We start from the raw sequence: 16,879 nt of genomic DNA, 5'->3' as shown, positions 1-16,879 counted from the left end.
GCGCGGTAGACCATTTGCTTGGCACTTCTGGGTATTTCTCCACTGGTTGGGCCATGTTAACAATACCGTGTAACTATCACGTTTGAAGGGACGAAACCGTGACATATTCACGTCTCCCAGCATGGTAGATCGTCACATGTTCACGTCTTGCCGTGATACCGGGTTGGGTGCAACACAGTCTCACTCCCTGAACGTCCAGGAGCGACGCTTGGTCAGGGTCCATGGCGTCCAGTTGTGACGCGCCGAGTCTCCTTCTGCTTCATAAACGGACGCAAAGAGCTTTCAACTGATTGCAATGTATTCCCATCGGCGGCGGTATTTGACGCTCAGGGAAGCACCGCATCGGTCCATGTCGGCAGCACTTAAAGGCAATGTGAGCGTCCATTCCCATTGGATAACGGAAGATTTTACACCCGGAAGTAAGTATTCTCTTTACTGTCGATTACAGTGATATCTGCACTACTCATCAACTCAAAAACACCAAATTATCCTTGTTAATTACACAACATTGATTGGTTTAAATTGTGTACAATGCTTTTGTATTTTCCCCCTTCGATTCGGAGAAACAAATATTTTTTCGGAGTTTAGGATGGCAGAAGACACTACACTACCCAGAATCCTCAGCTATCGTTTGGGACTACACCATGTGCTTCGCTCGACAAACCCCGTGATTAGTCCTCAAGCTCTGTGATTGGTTGTTGGAGTGGCAGTGCGTGAAGTTTACACGGAGCGTCAAACAGCACTTTGATATGGAATGAATCCCATCGACGGCACACTGTTCAAAACAGGAATCGAACGTGTCCTTACACCCCCCCCCCCCCCCCCCCCCTTAGGTCACAGGCTCCTCCAACAGTGCAACACAATAAAACAGATACACAGAAAAAATAGTGCAAGTAAATACAAAAAGTAAAATAGTAAATAGTCCAATAAGAGTCTATATACAAGTAATTGGAACTCCACATGAAGTCAATCCACAGATGCGTTTTACATCAATCTCACATCATTATTGAGCTGCTTTGAATTGTTTTTGCTCATTGATGAAGGCGGTCTGTCTCTGACCCCACAGTGCAGCCGACAGCCTGGGCCCTGTGTGGGGGGTGCACATCTGGCATGACAACTCTGGACCCTCCCCGAGCTGGAACATCAAACACCTGGACGTGTCCGAGGTAAAGAATGACATTACCACACACATCCTTTACCCCAGGGGTGTCCAAAGCTTTTTCACCGAGGGCCACATACAGAAGAATATACGAAGGGCTGGGCCACTCGCTAGAGGAGAGGTATATCGCCTCATAGGTTCAGTTATAAATTGGAAAAATCTATTAAATGTAGGTAAATTATTCTTGATACTCGAAAATGCTTTTAAGAAAGAAACAGCCCATTTGTTGGCCATATTTCTTTATACTTTTTTTATTTGCTGAGGGCCGCATTTGGCCCCCTGGCAGTAGTTTGGACACCCTGCTTTACCCCCAGTTTCCTTCATTTCTGAAATACAAATGAGTTTTTCTCGGTGAAGGTAGAATCCAAAAAACTGAGAAAATTCTCGACGTATTTCCTGTGGGTGAATTACGGCAGTATGTCACAACACTAAAACTATATAAACATCAGTTTACAAACTCTTGCACAATTTAATTTATCCTGTAACTACTTCACAAACACGTGCAATTTCTCCTCACTGTTTTAAGGCCGCTACACACCCACCTGAGACCAAAGAACGCGTACCGAAGGCGTCCCGACTTTTACGTCAGCTACATCGCCTGCGTCGGCTACACCGCCCGCTACGCCGCCCGCCTACGAACACACCGCAAATACTTCAGTCGACGAGTGGCAATAACTGTCCTTACCAGCAGGCAGCGGTAGTGTGAACAGCCAATCAGAGTGATTGCTTGGGCCGACTTTCTCTGACCTCCCGCGGCCGATTCAGGTGTGAAAAGGTGCCGTAAAGAGACAACGGTGCGGGACACACCAACCTGAGTAGGGCGCCGCGAATGCCCGACTGCCTCTGATGGCCTCTGACTCCCAAAATCGGGTTGGTGTGTAGCCAGCTTTAGACCGTTCTGCATGAACAGTTCTGACATTTTTGCAGGCGTGTTTGAGAAATATATACGAGCATACGACTGGATAAATGAGAGTTGGATTGTACTCCAAGTTTGTTGAGTTTTTTTTTAAATCATTCAAGAATTTTCAGTTTTTGTTGGATTCTTCATTTTTCATGGAGGCATTCCCAGGCTCCACCAACAATGCAACATAAATAGAGATAAGGCATAAAACAATAACAATAGAATAGACCAATGTGCAAATAATGCAGGAGTAGTTCACTAAATACAAGTAAATATAATAAGATGAGCTAAATAGTCTGGTTGTCAGCTGTGTTCTTTTTAACCAAATCTCTCTCAGAGGGGCGTGGGGAGGGGCTCCTTATTTTCATCTAAAGAAATCAGCACTTTTTAAACAGGGCTGAAACAGAGGGGATTATGGGATGCTGCAATGATCCGTTTGGTGTTTCAGCCAATCAGAGACAGGCTCTGTATATATCTGAGACATGAAAAACAGTATAATAGGGGACCTTTAAATAACGTTTAAATGTAAACCCTGAGCTTTGAACACTTTAACAGCTCATATGAAATCAACACATTTTTTAAAAACAACAAAAACACAACAATGTAATTGAACCCCAAAATAAAAGAACAATCTGCACAAACATCTTCTGTTGTTGTTGTATTTATTAAATTCAAAGTTGTTTAAATCACAAATAGAACAGATACCGGTACTTTAGTAACCAACATGTCATACAGTAATTAATATATACTGTATACGTTTACACAGTGAGGCATACACATCATACATTTAATTAACATTTTAATTTTAAAATCAAGTCTAAATACAACTAAAAAACACTAAATATGAAAATGGGAAGAGGGGGTGATGTAGGAAGAAAGAGGTGAGGGAAATGGAGGATAGAGTTTGGGGTGAAGTGAGGGGAAAGTATGGAGGAAGTAGGTAAAGTATGGAGGAAGGTGAAAGAGGGTGAGGTAGCAGGAAGTAAGTACAGTTAATGGGGGAGGGACTTAATAGTGAGTTGTTTTACCTCCATTATACAGATTGTGGGAAAATCTGAGCTCCAGGAGAAAACCCTGAGTATGAAAAGGGGAAGGCAGGAGGGGGTGAGGTAGGAGGAAGGAGGTGAGGGGAAATGGAGGAGGGAAAGAGGAGAGGAAAAGACAGCTACTGGTAACCGGTAACTGTTTGTGTAACACATCCGACCCTTTGCAGGGGATGCCTACTGCGGGTGGCAGAACAGACCTGAATCCAGTAGACTTCTCAGGATGACTAGAGATCTTCTCATAGTCCAGAACAGTTAATAGGCACAGCAGAATCACGATATGGGCCATTTTCCCAGACCAGCACACAGTATCCGCGATGTTCCTGGGGCAAAAATCCTCCTCACAGCAGGAAAGGACAGGCGAAAGCAGCAGCGAGGAAGCGCTCCGGTCTCTCCGTGGTATCCCCGGGGTAAAAGGTCTCCTCAGCAAAGCAGCACACGACAGGTGGGAGCAGGCCTCCGCAACAGCAGAACCAGGACAGGTGGAAAGCAGGCCCCAGCCGTGGCAAATCCTCCTCCGCACAGCAGCACATGCCCGGTGGAAGCTGGCCCCAGCCCGAAGCGTGGAGCCACTCAGTCTCACCGCGATGGCTCCGGGATAAAATCCTCCTAAGTACAGCCGTACTCTACAGGTGGGAGCAGGCCTCCGCAGATCGTAGATGACCTGATTGTGGTTTCAGTAGTGTGTAGGATGTGAGAGTAATTCACAGATATTGCCCTAATGCTGCCGCTTATTCATGCGACGAACATCGTCGAGAAAGTCTAAAGACACATCATGGCAAATACTACTGTATAGAAAAAGCACCTAAATCACATCAAAACGTTTTAAAGTAACGAGCATATGGATGCACGGACAAGCGCTGAAAACTTGCATCCGAATCTTCCGAATACCGGAAGCGTATATATACAAATAAGTTGACAGTTATAATGAGACAAGCAAAAAGAGAATATTATAATAATATGTTAAAAGAAAAGAAAAATGATATCAAGGGCACATGGAAAATCTTAAATAATGTTATTGGAAATAAATCTGTATCCACTGGCCTGCCCAGTCACTTCATTGATGACAAAAATAAGGTTGTAAAAAACATGATTGAAGTGGTACATGAATTTAACTATTTTTTTGTAAATGTCGGACCTAATCTTGCAAAGACTATTCCAAAACAACGGGCAAAGAGAGGATGGCGGAATTGGGGGAAGTAAAGTGTTGCAGTCAATGTTTCTGGGAGAGATAAACGAAATTGAAATTAGATCCATTGTAGACAAATGCAAAAATAAGACTTCGACTGATAGTGATGGGATCGACATGACAATAGTGAAAACGACTATTGACTGTATAATTAAACCGCTAACCTACATCTTTAATCTTTAATTTCAGACAGGTATTTTTCCAGACAGCATGAAATCCGTGCATGATGCACGGATTCTGAAGAACAGCCCCATCTACGCTAGGGGGACTTACCCTCCACCAGGGTATTTCATCCTAGCTGATGGTGGCTACCCATGTCTACAGGAACCCCTGGCCCTTATCACACCATATAAGAGGCCAGTGAGAGGCATGGCAGAACAACGGTTTAATTGCCATCACTCCAGGGGTCGCGCAATCATTGAGCGGGCCTTTGGGGTGATGAAAACCCGCTTCAGGTGCATCTTTTTAGAAACACTTGAAGTACATCATAAGTTTGTCCCCAAGGTAATGAATCATTCTAATGTTTCTGTAGCAAATTAGTTCATTACAATCCTAATATCCTTATTCTGCTATATTAACACTGTCTTAATGCCTAACAATTGCATAGTCACATACAATATGCATCACACTTTGTTTTGTCATTTTTTTGCTCTGCCTTGTGCACAGGTTGTAACGGCATGTGTAATCTTACACAACATCTGTGTCGGGGTTGGAGACGACCTACCTCCAGACGCCGCCGCTCTGGAGGACAACCAGCCACCTGCTGCGGATGAAGGTGCATGTGGGGAAAGTGAGAGTGGAGCAGCATGGCGTGTGGCCCTTGCCAACGAGGTGTCCGCACTTGCTGGTGCTCCACAGGACCATGACTATTGTGCACAGGTGAACATCATGGCTCAAAGCCCATGTCACAATCTGCTTATACTGCAGTAACTGTATTTTGTAAAATGATCATCTCTCCAGGACAGAACCACTAAACTAACATAACACTTTCTCCTTCTGTTTGCAGCCTTGAAAAAGTCCTGGCGGATAAACAGCCAAAACATCATAAAATCACCAATTCTGCCTACATGTGGGAGATGGACCCTCTGGCAGGAGGCTGCGCTCCATCAGGACCAGAACCTCTCTCCACCTGAACAGTTTCTTCACCTCCGCTACCGGCCTCTTAAATAAGGCCTGGCCCCCCCACTGATACTTTACCTCAGACTCTATGCATTACATTAATGCACACAATGTTCAAATATTGCTTACTGGACATATTTCATATGTTATATTCTATAATTCACTGCATTCTATTAAGCTGTAAATGACTGCTTGACTTTATTTTATTGCTATCTATCTATATTTGTTTACAGTGTTGTTAATATAGTTCGCTATCTGTGTACTTGTGTTTTATATTTAATGTATGCGCCATGACATCAAGTCAAATTCCTTGTACTTGTGAGTATACCTGCCAATAAAGCCCTTTATGATTCAGAATAATAAAATGTGTATTCATATATCATACTTGATGTCTGCAAACCTTTTTTTACACATATTGGTGGACATTGTAGCATAAAACACAAATATCAACAAGAGGCAAAGTCAAAACAAGGTTCTTTTTCATTCAGTCATATTTTTTATTTGGGGGCAAAACGCTCCAAGACAGCCAAAAACTTTTCGGACCTTTCTCGGGCCTCTGCTGCTCTCTTCTCATCTGCCTCTCTCTGGTAGAGGATGTCCTCCCTTAAGAGATCAAGGTAGGGATCCTCTCTCTCCCTCTTTTTCCTTCCTCCTCTCCTCTCCGTGTCGCCCTTGTCTTTTCCCTCCTCATCCTCTCGCCCTTTCTGACCTACCTGGGCAGTGCTTGGCCCCGGATTTGCGTCTTGGATGGAGGAAATCAGGCAGGGGGGCGAGACCGCCGCAGACTGCCCTAATGCCTCATCCATTAGGACAAACCAGGCCCAAGTCGCTGCCGTGGGTTTCCCGTCCTCGGTGCCCTGCCCTGAGGCGGGACACTTGCATAGAGTGGCGAAGTCCCTCCCCTTCCGGTTGAGCCCCATGGGACCTTATTTCGGAAAAGTTATGCATTGAAGTCAATGGAGAGAGAAAGATTATCTTTCGATCCCGTTTGAATTGTGCCACGAATTACACATATGATGTTTGTCAATTTAAAAGATAATTTTGCAAGTCAAAAAAATTAAAATGTGTCGTAAAACTGTGAAGTAACACATTTGTTTGTGTGAAAGGCTCAATGAACTACATCTCTGGTCAACCACACACGTCACCAAGATGGCCGTCACTACTGTCTTGTCAACAAACGATTGACTATCACCACAATGAAACACGTCCTGAAGAATGTCATGCAAAGCCTGCCTTCCTTTGATTCTCTCTGAACTGCCTGGTCGTTTTAATGTTTAATGTCAACCATTTGTGCAGATAGCATGAAGTAGAAAAGATCGCCGATGCTAACGTTAGCGTTAGCATTTCTCCCCCGGAATTAAATGGTGTATTATAGAATGATCACACTGGTGACAGTACTATTCAAAGGGTTCACGAAATATGACTACTACTCTTACTGTTTAACATTTTGGGTTACTTAATGTTACTTCATGTTAAGGCTAATAAAAATGACAAGGCTGTAATGCTAACTAACGTGCTAGCTACTAGCTAGGTAGCTAACTTGATCAAGCCACTCCTGGTCGTTTCATCAGACGGGAAGCAAAAGAACGAGCAAGACCCATTGCTGGTATAATAACAACCTGGTACTAAGCACACAGGCATCTTGTTAAAGTTATCTTATCTTAGCCAGCGCCATATAGATAGATTATATCTATATTGCGCTGATCTTAGGTATCTGAATGGTGGAGGTAAACAATTGTGACATCACTTACGCGACTCTGGGATTTGTAGTCTTTCTAGTTACGTATTTTTCATAGTCTTATATTTCAACAGTTTTATGACAAACTGTGACTTTTTTGACATGGAAATGATTTTTTAAGATTGACAAACATCATATGTGTAATTCATGGCACAATTCAAACGGGATCGAAAGATAAGTTTTCTCTCCCCATTGACTTCAATGCATAACTTTTCCGGAATAAGGTCCCATACCCCGGAAGTAAGTGGGAGGGACTTCGCCACTCTATTCCTGAGCAGTGAAGACCAAACACATACACGCATTAATATATGAAAACATAATACATTTTAATTTCAAACCTTTATTACAGGTGAATCCCATTGAGATCATTGATCTCTTTTTCAAGGATGACCTGCTGCCAGTAGGTTCCACATGAATACATTTGAACATATAAAACAACAGCAAAAACAAACATGATCATGTCTATAACCTCTCACACCTTGTAAGGCAAGGCAAGGCAAGGCAAGTTTATTTATATAGCACCTTTCAACACAAGGCAATTCAAAGTGCTTTACAAAAATGGAAGACATTATGAAAATGGCATTTAAAATCAGTCATTAAAAAGAAAAGATAATAAAATAAACATTAAAAGAAAAAATACATGGATAAAAGTTAAAAGTTACAGTGCAGTTTAAGATGTGAATAGTTCAATTAAAAGCAGCGGCAAAAAGAAAAGTCTTCAGCCTGGATTTAAAAGTAGTAAGAGTTGCAGCGGGCAGGTGTACTTCATTTTGAGGTTGTCCCACTTTTTTTTGGCTTGGACGTGGGTTACCCTTCCCTCAATCCCCATGTTTGCCACAATTGTCCTATGTAAATTATAAGAAGGAGAAAGCAGCGATTAAATTACATCTTGAACAATATTTACTACCTAAACAATGTCACTTGCTTCTCACCGATAACCACTGGCGGCCGTGTCCCGACCGCCCGTGAACAGGTGCTGGAGCTCAACACGGAGGCGTATAAAGGCCTCCGTCTGTTCCTTAGTCCCTTGAGCAAACACCAGAAACAACAGTATAATGCCGTGTGTAATTAATGAATACCAGGCCAAAAACTCTGTTGCCAGTTTATTACAGAAACTGAGCTTAACTGCAGTCCGGCAACAAACAATTGTCCCACTCTCTCTAACGGTTTCAACATAAACTGTACCGAAAATAAATACCTCACGATGTACCTATCTAATTATTAACTAGCTTTACTTTCACAGAACACATTTTTGGTGATAACAAATTTATCAAAGTAACGTATTTACCAACACATTTTGTACCCCACTTTACATACTTACATTTAAATGTGTACTGCTTCACTTCAGCCATTTCCGCCACAGATTTTGGAAATTGGTCCGTGAGCAAAGCATTGTGGGGATTTTAAGGCCGCGAAGTCTACTCATGTGCACACTCGATATTTCTCCAAACGGAGTACGCCGGGCTCGGTAGATTTCCAAGTATACTGGAGATTGGAACAGTACTTCGGCGGCACTCGATGACGTAGTATGCTTGAAATAGTGGCTCGGAAGCAGCTTTACTCGCGATTGAGAAACACCCCCTGTGTTTGCCTTCCCGTCGTTAGTTTCCCTGGTGTGTCTGATTTCCTGATTGTGTTCACCTTGTGCCCCTGTGTTTTCTCCTCCCTCCTCACCTGTGTCTTGTTGTGTGATTAGTTTTGTGTGTATTTAAGTTCTGGTTTTTCTGTCTGTCTTTGTTAGATCCTTGTTTGTCTGTGACTGTGTTCACGGGTTAGTGTTCTTTTTGTCACCGCTAAAACCTTAATAAAGGTATTTTCTTTGTTATCTGCATTTGGGTCCTGCCTGCTTCACTCAACCCTAACAACATTATCCCGCTTATTACATGGCCACACTCTCAAGTAACGATATGACTCCCAATATTAATTGAAATGCTGTTATGAATTTAGAAAATGTTTTTATTGATTTAAAAAATAGTTGTATGTATTGACATAAATCCGCTAAGAAAAATAGTCCGTTGTTACCGTTTGAAATACGCAGCAACGGCAGGAAGGCGGAGCTTTTTGATTACAGATTTGAAAACATCGTTGCTTGGTTTAAAAGTAGCACAATTCATAATGTCAAACCTTGGAAAGTATCTAGATATCCCTGCCCTAATGCCAAAGTAACTGGCAACTGAATATGTTTTGCCGCTTGATGTCTATGTTTGGACCGCTGCGTAAAAAGGAAGGTTTCTGCCCGTTACTTCTCCGCTGTTTTCTTGTCGCTCTTGTCTTGTCAGTTCGAAAAGCAAACTACATGCAGTTTGCTTTTCAGCCAAACTGTATACAGTTCAATCGACCGGACTTCTTTGTGCAGATGTGAGCGTCCTTAACAACGGTCAATAAATCCTTGACAGCGGTCTGTCTGTTCTGGATTAAGAACGTGTCACGTGTTCTGAATTGACCAATCAGAATCGAGAATTCAACTAAGCCATGTAATAATGAGCTTTAAAAAGATGTGATAACGACTCTATAATATAAGAATAATAAAGGGAGCATCTCTCTTCCTCTCTCTCTCTCTCCTGACAGGCCGTCAGTATCACTCATGTAGCTGGCTGTGCTTGCTGGCTGTACTTCAGTTGTGATTTTGCGCTTTATATATTTAAAAAAAAAACATATTTAAAAAAAAAAAAATCTTCAATTTCAGGAGTGGCACGGGGGTTCCCTTAGGGGGGTGCAGCCCCATGTCTCAAGAATCACTGGTCTAAATGATTGTTAATAGTTTTCTGATTTATGTGTACATTTGTTGTTTTTTATTTGCAGTATTCCATCTTGGATGGAGCGGTGACTCGCCAGGCTCTGTACGCCCGAGGGCTACAGATCTTGTGGCGCTGCTTCCAACTGCTGGGGCGGCAGCTGAGGCTCCGGCGGGCTGCCGAACAGAAGGTGGAGACCCTGAAAAGGGAGAATGTCCTCTTAAAGAGGAAGGCAGAGGTGCTGCAGGCAACCGCCTCCTTTGCTAAGGATGGGAAGTGTTGGTCCTTCAAGTTTCAAATGTATGACTGTGATTGTGCAGTATTACATTGACTGTTTTTTTTTTGGCTGGACTGATAGAGTATCACCGTTGTGTTTTAGTCTTCAAAAGTTAACATGTTATTGAATGAAATCTGTCCTCTATGAGTAGAAGGAATCTTAACCATGTCATATGATTTGCTACTTTAGCAGAGAAGAGGAAATGTGTAAGCAGTACAGACAAATAAAGAGTCATTTGAATTAGGAATTGACATTATAGATTACACTGTTTTCTAACAACTTGGCCCCAACAATTGATCCCAGTGAGTGTTGTTAAAAGGTGTGACCCACACACCACCACGAGGTACCGACAAACTCCCTTCTTTCTATACTACCTCCATTCATCAGTTTTCGCACATCATTTCAACTTTTACCCTGTTAGTTTTTCCCTTTAGACTTTAAACACAGACCTTAATGAACACACCTCTGAAACCTTGGGATTCAATACCCGTAAAGCACTGCTGCCGTATTTAAGATCAACCGATCGTGGCGACCTCCAATATGACATAGAATCCAGCAACAGAGTTTAGCTTAGGTGCGACTTACCTATTGTTCTCTCTGGTGTCTCTGCAAGACTCCGTCAGGGATTGATCCTCAGCCAAGGAACAGGACACTGGAATCAGACTGGACTCAGGACTCAAGCTATTGTGGGAACAGGTTTACAGTGCCGTCTGAATTGTCACCTATTCAACAATAATCAGAAGGGCTACATGGACTTTAGTTACCTATCACAAATGTGAACAGGTAGTTTTATTAAAGTTTCACAAGTTACAACACCACACATCAATAAAGAATTAAATGCGTTTTGCCCAGATACATATTATATCCGAGATCTTGCCTCAATACGAGTAAGTAATACGATCGTCTTCCGTTGCTTGCTAAACAAGCTGGAGAGTTCAAGTTCAAAGCCGAGTTCGAAGAGGAACTGCTCTCCAGTGTTTTTCAGTCTTCTTTTATCCTCTTTTTTCCCGCGGTTTGTCACATGGTCTGACACGTGGTTTGTCACATGCTTTTCGTGCAAGCTGGCGCGTTTAGAGGTGTCCTTCTTCGTTGTTGTGGTTAACTGTTCACTTCCAGCGAGGAAATACATAACAGATGTTCTCCTCGAAAAGGGAAGTGCATAGAGAGTTCAAGTCCTCGAAAGAGGAAGTGAGTACCTTTGCATCACGGGTCTTTATGAGCACCCATGTAAGGATTTATGTTATACACCCTGTTTATATTGCTAAAGCATTAAACTATACGATACATGTCTATGGCATTCAGAGTTTTAACACAGTTTTTAGCATATAAAGCTTTATATAATAAAATACATTGTTCCATTTTCTTCCTTTCTTCAACAGTGTATAATAGAAGGATAAGAAAGATTATATCAATATCTTGTTGTATTGATTGCATCATCATACAATGACGAGTCATTTGTGATAATGTGTTGTGTTTTTTTGTCTTCATTTGTGCAGAGCAAAAGGGACACAGTCAGTCAAACGGAGGAGCAGACTGAGGAGGAGAAGATGGAGTGAAAGTCATAGATTAGAAATATTTTTGTTGGAATAAATTCATGTGTTAAATTCATTTGTTTCATGTGGTTGTTGGTTTACAGTTCAACTAGGGTATGTGTGTAGTTATAATTAAGAATGTTAATGTTAACACAATATTATTAGTAATTATTAGATCATCATCAATGAATTGCTATAGATAGCATCATGTTGTTTTTCCAGAAATCCTCTTCCACACAATTTAATTTCCCTAAATCAGGAAGACCATTATTTATGATAAAATACAACTGTATTGTCACCTTAGAGTTATTAACATTGTTAGGCAGTTGTATTTAAAATGGGTATTACATTCTTATGTCAGCAGGTGGCAGTAATGAGCAGTGATTCATTTGGAGATTAGATGTAGATGAGAATTTGCTTTATTCAAACCAAAGTGGGAATTGTTTTTGTCATAGTAGCATGTAAACAGTAAGTCAAAGTTTAAATAGAACACAAGCATTAACAGTTAATAGACACATCAACAGTAGAAAATATATTATTTTTACCCAAAAGAGTAAAGAATATAATGAAAAGATGAAAGAATATACAGGGCATCTAATATCATCTAGTAGTTAGAGTAATATAACTGTCACAATACAAAATATATAATCATAGGATACTATATACACATCAGAAAAGTGCAAATGTGATTTATAAATTAGGATAATGTATATGTAGGTATTGTAGGGAAAACTGTTGGGATGAAAAGGCTTCCTGAATCTGTCAGTAACAAAGCATTTCTATTTAAAACTCAAATCCCATAAAAATAAAATAAACATGAAAGTTACTCACTCATTGTATGCATATGTATTAGTGTGTGAAAATGTAAAATACACGAAACAGAAGCAGTGTGTGGAAGATGAGTGAGTTCCACTCTGGGAAGTTGATAGTTTGGTATCTGACGCGATGCGAATATTCGAATTGCTCCAATAGCTGGAGTTTCACCGTGACTGTCAGCTGTTGTACTCCGGTCCAAACAGGACGCGCTGGAGAGGGGGCGGGGCTTATCTCCATGTAAATACTGTGGTAAACTCAACTACAACAAAATTAACATATTTTACCGTGATTTAATTGTAATACACGTTTGAAAATGATGCCGAAGGAACAAAATACTGATAATGGTTAGTAAAAACCATGAATTAATGATTTGACAAGTCTGCAGACAAGACGGCAGGCGAAGAACCTTTTAAAATGTGTGTTTTCTAAACTAACTCAGTCCACACTCACAATAACATGATACAGACACAACAGCGACTGTATTCACCATGACACAGAGAGTCTGTGGTCTGTTTATGTTTAACTTTTGTCCAGTTTCTGAACAGATATGAGGCGCTGTTTTTGTTTTTTTAATAAACGTCAGTGGCTGAGATCCTCACTGCTGATTGGCTACCACGAGAACGCGTCATGCGAATTTGAGGCTCGAGTTGAACATTGTTATTAAAGAGACTCGTTCGTACACACACACACACACACACACACACATAGACTTTTGCATTTCAAAGTATTGCTTGTTCATACAGTTGATTGTTGGTGCTTCACTGTGCACTGCTGAATGATGAATGTGCAGAGTTGGACCCTGGAAGGCTGTTTGTTCTGCTCTGAAATGGAATATATTTGTTACATATTAATAGATATTGAGATTTTTAGATTTGATTTGGGATTTGTGAATGGGAGAAGTAGGCAGGCAGGTGTCAGTAGGTTATCTGACATGTAAATGGTCAACAATTGTACATTCTCCATTAGCCTACGAGCTCCCCGTTAGAGCGAAGGACTATTCCTTGTCAATGTAGCATGACTTTGGATATGCGCTTAACTTGTCCTGGATTGGAATTTTTCCGAACATTTCCCTAGGAGGAGTTTGCAAAAATGTGCTTAAAATGCATGAAAAACGCAATTTTTTGGAAATTGCCGAGTTTTTGGGGGGCAGGGCTAATGGAAGGCAATTTGAAATATGTCCAGATTCATAAGAGCAATGTATATACAGTACATCGTTTCGTGAATATCGGGAAAACTATATCAGAGTAGTTTGGAGTAATTTGCGACGTGTAAATCGTCAAAAATGGTGTATTCGCTGTTAGCTTACGACCTCCACGATTGATTTATCAAAAATGTGCTACGCAATTACCCATGTAACTTTCGTGAAACCTCCGTATGTCACGGTGAGCAGGTGAGTATCCAGTTTTTTCTTAATCCTGTTTTTGACCTTTGTGACCCCAATAAAATGTTCATTCCAAATTGTTATGTTGTCTCTGTATTTATTTACAATTCACGTGTTCTCTAAAGTGGGCCTCCATTTAGTATTTCAGTCATGAAGAAGAGTAAGCACGTGGGCGTCCATTTTAGGTTATGGCCTGGAAAAGGGGGCGGTTAGGATTAGCGTTCGATTGAGGGGCGAGAGAGTATCAGGCAGTGAGCCCTGAGGGGCCATCGGAGAGAGCCAACCTACCCAAGAAATGAGAACATGGGGCACTGACTGTGTTAGGGATTAAGAGGCTTGGATCCTACTGCCCGGGAACCGGTCTGTAAGATCGAGTGCTCGGGCCATCCTTGTTCACCACCGAGGCAGGCCAACTCTCACCTTAGGCCCCAAGAAAAATGTAATTACGTTGAGTGATAGCTATCATAGTAGTGTTTTTACTATCAATCACATATAACAATTCTAATACACATCTTCAGTAGTAAACCCAGGAGTCATTGAATGTTTCTGCTTATTATTAAACAATCTCCCCCCATGTAGCTGTGCGTGAGTTTTCAGCATTCAGGATTCTTCATCAAAGTAGCATGTAGCTGTGCGTGAGTTTTCAGCATTCAGGATTCTTCATCAAAGTAGCATGTAGCTGTGCGTGTGCGCTTTCAGTATTTAGGATTCTTCATCATAATTCTTCATCATTGTAGCATGTAGCTGTGCGTTTGTGCTTTCAGCATTCAGGAGGATATCAGAGACGAGTAAGCAGGAGAGATGCCTTCGCTGCCATGCATCAGGACTGAATGAGCCGAAAAGGGCTTCTGCACTCTTTTATATATAGGTGTGGGAGGAGCTTATTTGTCGTTGAGTTTCGTGAAAGCTACCGTATGTTCCCGTAAGCAGGTAAATTGCCATGTATTTTCTTAATCCTATGTTGGACCTTTGTAACCCCAATAAAATGTTCATTCCAAATTGTTATGTTGTCTCCTTATTTATTTACAATTCACGTGTTCTCTTCATTAATTTAAAGTGGGCCGCCATTTTAGTTTTAAGGCATGAGGAGGAGTAAGCACGTGGGCGTCCATTTTAGGTTACGACCTGGAAAGTGTTTGACGGTTAGGATTAGAATTATAGTGAGGGGGAGAGAGTATCAGGCAGTGAATTATAAGGGGCCACCAGAGAGAGCGAACCTGCCACAGAAATGAAACATGGAGCACTCGCTGAGTCAGGGAAGAAAGGGTTTGGATCCTGCTGCCAAGACGGCTACAGGACTGAATGCACTGGCCATCCTTGCTCTCCACCGAGGCAGATCCAACTCCCACCTTAGACCCCAAGAAAAATTAAATGACGTTGAGTGATAGCTATCATAGTAGTGTTTTTACTATCACTCACATATAACAATTCTATACATCTTCAGTAGTAAACCCAGGAGTCTTTGATTGTTTCGGCTTATTATAACTAAACAATCTCCCCCCAGGATAGCCCTGAAAGGGTGATCAAATCCAAGCAGTGTGTATTATAGGAACATGTAGCTGTGCGTGTGAGTTTTCAGCATTCAGGAGGATATGCGCAGCTATACACGTAAGCAAGAGAGATGCATTCGCTGCGCTGCATCAGGACGGAGTGAGACAGACAGGGCTTCCACTAGGGGTGGGCGGATCGATCCCAAAATATCGATACTTCCGATATTACGTTACGTTTCAAAATATCGATACTAGAGCCAATAGGATCGATACTTTTATACTTTTTTTTTCCTCTCCTCTACTCGTCAATTTCATCAAAACTATGTGCAGACGAACACAAGTATATGCGCTCTTTTCTTCTCTCTCCACTGCTGTCCTCCTCTCCTCGAGGCTCGCGCACGCGCAGCGCGCTCCCTGCGTGAACACCGATTATCAAGCTGACTGACAGCAGCCAGCAGGACGAGTAGTATGAAGCTGCAGCGTCGGAGGCTGCAGTCTCAGGACCGCACTCCTGGGACCTAGTGAGCAGGAGACATGAATATGAACGACAACGCAGAGAGTGTGAGTAGTGTGAAGTGCTTTTAAAGTTTTATTTGTTTAACATTAATAACAATTCCGGTGTCTTGAAATGAAGTGTGATTAGCTAACATTAACTATGATAGTCTTAAGGCAATACAAACAAACATGTTAGCTTATGATAGCTTCTAACAGTATTAAAGGCACTAAAAACAATTATTCGTTAGCTATAGCTTTCGGCAAAAGCATTATTAGCAAAAGCATTAGCTTCGTTAGCATATTTGATTATTTGTTTAATGAAACTGTAGCGTGATTTTGGCAAGCCCAACTAGGTGTCCTACATTAATTGTTGATTTAATCACTAATTACAGTAAGAGTGTGAGTAATGTGAATCATGTTGTTTGTTTAAAGTTAACAACTATTCTGGTGTATTCAATTGGACAGCAATACAAGCAACACGTGCTAAATGTCATCTGTTAGCCTATGATGACTCGCTGCAAAACCAACTGTTAGCCTTTTTGTTTATTTGTTTAATGAAACCGTATGTTATGGTTATGTTATTTAGCAGAGGCTTTTATCCAAAGTGACTCACAAAAAACATAAAATAACCATAATTAACATTAGAATATCAATACAAATAGTTACATAGTCAGTTACATTACTTATTACATTTTTAACAGGGTAATTAGTCATCTGTAACCTGCTACATTTAAAAAAAGTAAACTTCCCAACTCTGATCATTAATTATAGTCAGCTAATTAATTAAACTTCAGAGGATGACAAAAGCATGTCAATATAATCTGTCTGTCCGCTACATTAAATCAGCAGTAGCCTAAATTCTGTCTTCAGTGTAAATGCTTCTTTAATCATCATTGTATTACTATTTGAATTCAGTGTAAATAATCTTAACTGTGCTAACTGCCTGTTTACTGTTTATCAGACAGTCTCATCATTTTGACATGTTTTGTAATATTGCATGAGGT

The 16,879-nt window shown here is 41.2% G+C and overlaps 1 protein-coding gene across 2 annotated transcripts; it reads left to right on the top strand.

Moving 5' to 3' along the window:
* The first annotated feature begins 3,530 nt into the window (after positions 1–3,530).
* Positions 3,531–5,769, top strand: LOC117484096 (putative nuclease HARBI1). Of its 2 annotated transcripts, XM_034132541.1 has the most exons (4): positions 3,531–3,735; positions 4,482–4,796; positions 4,959–5,171; positions 5,299–5,769. In XM_034132541.1, the coding sequence occupies exons 2-4, from the start codon at positions 4,503–4,505 to the stop codon at positions 5,302–5,304; spliced, it is 513 nt and encodes a 170-aa protein (XP_033988432.1). In that variant the 5' UTR covers positions 3,531–3,735; positions 4,482–4,502; the 3' UTR covers positions 5,305–5,769. The 2 variants fall into 2 exon arrangements, with proteins under 2 accessions (XP_033988432.1, XP_033988433.1); XM_034132542.1 differs by having other exon boundaries at positions 3,531–4,796.
* Positions 5,770–16,879: the final 11,110 nt, after the last annotated feature.

This window comes from Trematomus bernacchii, unplaced genomic scaffold (assembly GCF_902827165.1).
Source record: "Trematomus bernacchii unplaced genomic scaffold, fTreBer1.1, whole genome shotgun sequence".
Classification (NCBI taxonomy): Eukaryota; Metazoa; Chordata; class Actinopteri; order Perciformes; family Nototheniidae; genus Trematomus; species Trematomus bernacchii.
Note: the sequence above shows the minus strand (reverse complement) of the source record. Positions and strands in the feature narration are given on the sequence as shown.